General features: G+C 45.8%; 1 protein-coding gene across 1 annotated transcript; it reads left to right on the top strand.

The window, feature by feature from the left end:
- The first annotated feature begins 829 nt into the window (after positions 1 to 829).
- On the top strand, positions 830 to 5906 carry cpeb1a (cytoplasmic polyadenylation element binding protein 1a). The gene is made up of 12 exons (XM_062462765.1): positions 830 to 992; positions 1307 to 1475; positions 1575 to 1769; positions 1962 to 2128; positions 2279 to 2555; positions 2732 to 2845; positions 3043 to 3132; positions 3586 to 3746; positions 4032 to 4230; positions 4300 to 4394; positions 4618 to 4698; positions 5299 to 5906. Exons 1-12 carry the CDS (start codon positions 978 to 980, stop codon positions 5407 to 5409), a joined length of 1674 nt encoding a protein of 557 aa, XP_062318749.1. The 5' UTR covers positions 830 to 977; the 3' UTR covers positions 5410 to 5906.
- Positions 5907 to 5924: the final 18 nt, after the last annotated feature.

Below are 5924 nucleotides of genomic sequence, written 5' to 3'. Positions count from 1 at the left end.
ATACACAAAAATAATTGTCTAGTCTTTTGCCCAGTGCATGTAATCTACAATCTAACACTTTTAATACTCTATGTATTTGTGTTGTGTAAATTGGCAAATGAGGTCCTGCTTGTGTACTCCTTAGTGTTTCTCAACGGTTGGATCATTACCCAAAACATTTTTAAAGCGTAACTGAACACCAAAATCTTTTAATTTTTGTTTTACCCCTGTGGTTAACACACACGGCTAAACTCACACATCTTGCTAAAGTGATTTCTGGATTTATTTGGTGGTAGGTGTTTTTGCCCATAATAGTTTGTAACTTTTGGAGAATCTCGTGATCTGTGTGTGCGTTTTCGGGGTACCTTTACATTTCACAAGGAAGGGTTGTGGACTGGTTGTGTCCATTCAGGTATGGCTTGGAGCGTTAGAGAAAGTGCCAAAATCCAGATTCATGAACCCACAAGTTTTTTTCTGAAAACAGACTGAAATTGGTGTGTGTAACTCTTTAAGATAACCGTATTCTCCGGTCATCCTCTTCAGTGGTTTTGATTGGTCAACCGGGCAATTTTCCATAGATGAGCTCGCTTTAAGATTAATTTTATTTATGCAAAGTCATCGATAGATAATTTTCATTTTACCTATAAATGTTTTAAATAAAATAAAAAATTGTTCCGCAAAATTAGGTATTGTATAATACATTTCTCATTCGAATGACCTCATATGTCTAGATCCGTCCCACGAACAGAAAGCGTGATTGCTCTCCGCGTGCAGTGTAGGTATTGGAGGAGAGTACTGTAGGCCCTACACAGAGTAATGAGCCACACAGTGAGTTGTCTTATATACAGTCACACAACTATAGAGGTCCTGCCACAGCCTTAAAAAACAACAGAAATAAACATCTAACTAGGCTTATTATGACCATGACGAATGCCTAATTTGAGTACTTTACACTCATAAGAGACAGTTAAGTTGCCCCCCCCCCCGAGAATTTGAAAATGGCGTTCACTCTGGTAAGTAATAGTAATAGTTTTTCCTTCGATTTTTTTTTGCTAACTTACACTTTTCTTCGAAGACTGAATAAACCAGTCTCCTTTTATATAAATATTGTTTAGCATCTTTAGCTTTCCAGCACAATGCCTAAACTTATACTTGACATTGTATTCGAGCCGCCGTACATTTATATCAAACTGACAAGTTCCCTATTTTGGTGCTATAGCGTTAATTTTCTTTGCTATGCGAATTAACATGCTAAAAATAAAAAATATGTAAGTTAATGTGTTTCAACTTGTCACTACCAACTTGTCACCTTGTTGCCATGCTGTAGAAAGATGAAAGGCTCGTTAACCATTGGGATAGTGGTTCCCTAACCCCGTCAACAAGTAGCAATGCAGATATCTTTAATGGGATGAATACTATGTTGGGAAACTCGCTGGTGCCTAGTGGAGTGAGCACCACCCCTTTCAATGAGAGGAGCACAGACCATCCACTTTCAGGTAACTTCAGCACCTTTGATGCTCTGATGGTGTAATCTTCATCTCTTTTCCATCCAATTCACTTTTATGCTGCCCTTCTTTCCCTCTTTCTCCTCACAGAACTGGGAGACATTGGTACCTCTGTGATGGACAATTGCCTCCTTTCCACTCGATCCAGGTCCTATCGGGACCCCTCTCTGGGCCTGCAGAGTGGCCTGTTCACTGCAACCTTGCTGGGCATGGGACTGGAATCTCTTAGCCTGGCTGACTGGGGAAACAGCCTGGACCCTCCCTCACGCACCAGCCCACCTTCCAGTCAGTATCTTCCGCACTCATACACTCATACTAATAGTGTGCTGCTGTCATTTTGCTAGATAGTAGTCGGAGAGATACAAGGACATTTTAAAAGTGAGGCTTGGAACACACTTGACATAATATGTAGATGAGTGAAAAACAAATGGAATGTTATCATGTCTAACACTTGTCTAATTCTGTGTTTAATCAAAGTCACCAAGCTGGGGCCCCATCTTGGTTTGAGCAGCCTTGAGCCAGGGGGGAAGGCTGGGTCAAACAGCCACACGGAGAGCTGCACCCTGGACACCTGCTTTAACAGTCCCCCTGACTCTGAGACCAGTGGGTTCAGCTCTGGATCAGAGCATCTCTGTGACCTGCTGGTGAGCAGCTAACCCATTAACATGTTCATGGAGCCATGGATCTGATTTGTTGGTTATTAGTCTGTTTGAAAAATTATTAAAGATGCCAAACAATGTTATGCTACAAGTTAAAATCTAGTTTCTGAAATCAGAGCTCCGTGTGTGTTTCAGTCAATACTGCAGATCTCCCATTCTGTGCCCCTACTAAAGTGTGGAGGGCAGAAATACCTGTCTGCCTCCTGTCACCTGGAGCAGGACTCCTTGTTGCACCCACTGTCCCCTCTCCCCCCTGAGCTGGACCAGCATCTCCTCAGTGTGGGCCCCCAGGGCAGTGTGGGCCCCCAGGGCAGGCGGTGGCCCCGGACCATGGTGTGGCCCAGCTGGGGTGGGACCGCTCAGCGCCCCCTCAGCATCGAGGCGGAGGCTCGTCTCCACAGACAGTGCGCAGGTACCACAGCGCATAGTACAGTTGGCGGTGGTCTTTGTTCACACAATTTCTGTCCATTTCAGATTGCTCTCTGTCAGGTGCACCAGTGTATTGTGCAGTACTGTGTAACTGAAACACAAGATTCTCTCAGTGATTTTTCATGTCTCTGTTCGGTTGGCTGCTTAACCCTCCTGTAGCTCTGAACGATGCCGCCCTTACATGGAGGGGCCAACTGCCCCCCAAAAACTACAGAAACGCAAAGTACTCCTGTAAAGTCTTTCTGGGTGGCCTGCCTTGGGACACCACTGAAGGTGAGGAGGGAAAACGTTTCTTTATCATTCCTGTGTGTGTCAAGGGCCACTGGGTTCATGTGCCAGCTGTTAATGGAAATCTATTAGTTTATCATGATTATGTACAGTATGTGGAAAGATCATTGAATGGTAAGTGTTTCAATTGCCTCCGAGGTTATGAGTAAAGGTGTATTGAATGGAATCTCCTTTCTCCACAGCGAGACTGAATAGCACGTTCAGTGTGTTTGGCCATCTGAGCGTAGAGTGGCCTGGCAAGGACCTCAAAAACCCGCACTGCCCACCAAAAGGTAATGCGTCCACAGGTGCAGTGCGCTGCAGGATGTAGTCAGTTCTCTGAGAGCACTGTGTCAGAGCTGATGATGTTGACCTGGGTTCTCTGGTAGATCTACCTCTTGGGTTTGGGTCTAAGTTTTGGTGTGGGTCAGTGTGGAGGTCTGTTTGGGTGTGGGTCAGTGTGGAGGTCTGTTTGGGTGTGGGTCAGTATGGAGGTCTGTTTGGGTGTGGGTCAGTGTGGAGGTATGTTTGGGTGTGGGTCAGTGTGGAGGTCTGTTTGGGTGTGGGTAAGTGTGGAGGTCTGTTTGGCTGTGGGTCAGTGTGGAGGTCTGTTTGGGTGTGGGTCAGTATGGAGGTCTGTTTGGGTGTGGGTCAGTGTGGAGGTATGTTTGGGTGTGGGTCAGTGTGGAGGTCTGTTTGGGTGCATGGGTAAGTGTGGAGGTTGAAGCTGGTCTGTACTCCTGCAGGCTATGTGTACCTGATGTTTGAGGACGAGAGGTCTGTTGCGGCTCTGCTGAAGGCCTGCTCTCAGAGCCTGCTGAAGGCCTGCTCTCAGAGCCTGCTCCACCCGGAGGACTCACAGGAGTACTACTTTGAGATGGCCAGCCGCAAAATGCGCATCAAAAAGGTTTCTGACTGGAAATTTTTTTCACCATGTTATTGAGTCTCATCGAAATGCACTCCTAGTCCTGTGTAAAGTAAGGAGTACCCTTTCAGTAAAATGAAATATTGAAGGCACAAATATATATTTTATTAATGCTGCTTCATGCTAAAGAATTAACACTTGAAAGAAATGCATCATACACCTATTGATTGTCTCTAACATTTTCCTTCCTGCCCCACAAAGCAGCACATTACTGATCTTCCATCGGCCTGATCTTAGCGTGACCTGGGTGTGCCTGTGTGTCTGCAGGTGCAGGTGATACCCTGGGTGCTGGCGGACAGTAACTATTCCGTGTGCCCACCCCAGCGTCTGGTTCCCAGCAGAACGGTGTTCGTGGGTGGGCTGCATGGCATGCTGAACGCAGAGGCCCTGGCTCTCATCATGGACGACCTGTTTGGAGGGGTCGTTTATGTCGGCATCGACACTGACAGACACAAGTACCCCATAGGTAGGAGTGCAGCTCTGAGGTTGTGGATTGGAACCACATTACACATTTCTCATCCCAGTTTGCTGACAGGGTCCGGCCGCGTGAGCTTCAGTACACAGAGCAGCTATCTGAAGTCTCTACACGCTGCTTTTGTGGAGATCAAAACACCAAAGTTCACCAAGAAGGTACGGACACACAGTTTAAAATACCAGTACAACATCCCATTCAGAAAATAGCAAGTCATTGAACAGCTTGTCACATGGCAAATAACTACCAATGAGCTGCACCAATACCAATGTCTGGCAGAAGTGGCAGAATAATGAGAGACAGCTTTTGCATCAGCAGCTGACTGTATCGTCACTGCTGGGAGTGGCTCAGACACAGATGTAACCCCACTGGTCTTGACAGGTCCAGATCGATCCCTATGTGGAAGACTCGGTGTGCCAGAGGTGTAGCCGCCAGCCGGGGTCCTTCTTCTGCAGAGACATGGTAGGAGCCCCAGACACTGGGCCTGACCAAGCTCTCCAGCTTACATACACATATCTTCCCTCTTTGGTTGGTGTGTGCTAATCTGGCATGTCAATTTTATTAGAGGCATGAACAAATCCATGTTTATCTCTTCAGATATTTAGGTTGCTTAACCCTTGTGTTATCTTCGGGTCATTCTGACCCATCAGTCATTGTGACCCACCGTCGTATTGCGACAACTTTACCGCATACAAAAACAAAGTGAAGCATTTTCTTTTAACCGTTGGGCTGTCTCAGACCCCCCACATTGCGAAGGTTAAAAGAAAATTATTTTTATTTGTTTTTGTATTGGGTAAAATTGGGTAAACACAACGATGGTTCGTTATGAACCTTTGGGTCATGTGACCCGAAGGCAGCACGAGGGTTAAGGAGGTTTAGTTTTTTCCTGTTTAAGAGGAAAGATGTTGTGGGCAGCCCGAACTGAGGCGATGGTGCAGTTGGTGGTTTAATGGAGCAGTAGTGCAGTATGGGCTTTCACTGTATAGAGGGGTAGAGAAGGGGAAGTGCCCACCCAGGATAACTAGCAACATGTCTCTTCTCTGGTTGTGCTGGACCGGCCAGGCCTGCTTCAAGTACTACTGCCGCACCTGCTGGCACTGGCAACACTCCATGGATGTGCTCTGCTGCCACAGGCCCATCATGAAGAACCAGAAAAGCCTGAACTTTAGCTGAGCCCCTCTGTCGCCACTCTCAGTGTACACAGGGAGGAGTGGGATGGGGCCAAACAACTTGAGAGAATTTTCACTTTTACCACGTTGATCCCCCCACCACACTTATGGCTGCTGTGGAGAAGTTGTGGTGATCAGGGACTCCTTTTCTATCCTCAAGTTGTTCCACACCATGTGTTCAGAGCAGGATGTTAAAGAGCCACATTACATGGCTTCTTCTCTTTATTCAAACTTTTTAATTTGACATCTTTTTTAAGACTTGCTGCTGCCATAGAATTCCTTTTTTGATAGTTCTTTTACTGGCACACTTTGCAATGTAATGCATCCCTTTAGGATGTAAACCATAAACTTGTGAGGATGTGCAGGTTCAGTGGCATATCTCAACATTTTTATTACAGGGTCTTACCTATTTTTACAGTTTTAAGTGAAAACATGATAATTTAACAAAACACTGGGGTTACTATTTTATTTGAGTTTGATTGTCTACCTCATGTGTTTCTGTTGCAGATGTGAATGTTC

This window comes from Osmerus eperlanus, chromosome 5, assembly GCF_963692335.1.
Source record: "Osmerus eperlanus chromosome 5, fOsmEpe2.1, whole genome shotgun sequence".
Classification (NCBI taxonomy): Eukaryota; Metazoa; Chordata; class Actinopteri; order Osmeriformes; family Osmeridae; genus Osmerus; species Osmerus eperlanus.
This window is presented reverse-complemented; position numbering and strand designations above follow the sequence as displayed.

Bases quoted from the DNA above. Each gene is read 5' to 3' on its own strand.
- cpeb1a (XM_062462765.1), top strand. The intron at 3,133-3,585 runs GTAATGCGTCCA...GTACTCCTGCAG, and splicing joins CCCGCACTGCCCACCAAAAG to GCTATGTGTACCTGATGTTT. The intron at 4,699-5,298 runs GTAGGAGCCCCA...TGGACCGGCCAG, and splicing joins CCTTCTTCTGCAGAGACATG to GCCTGCTTCAAGTACTACTG.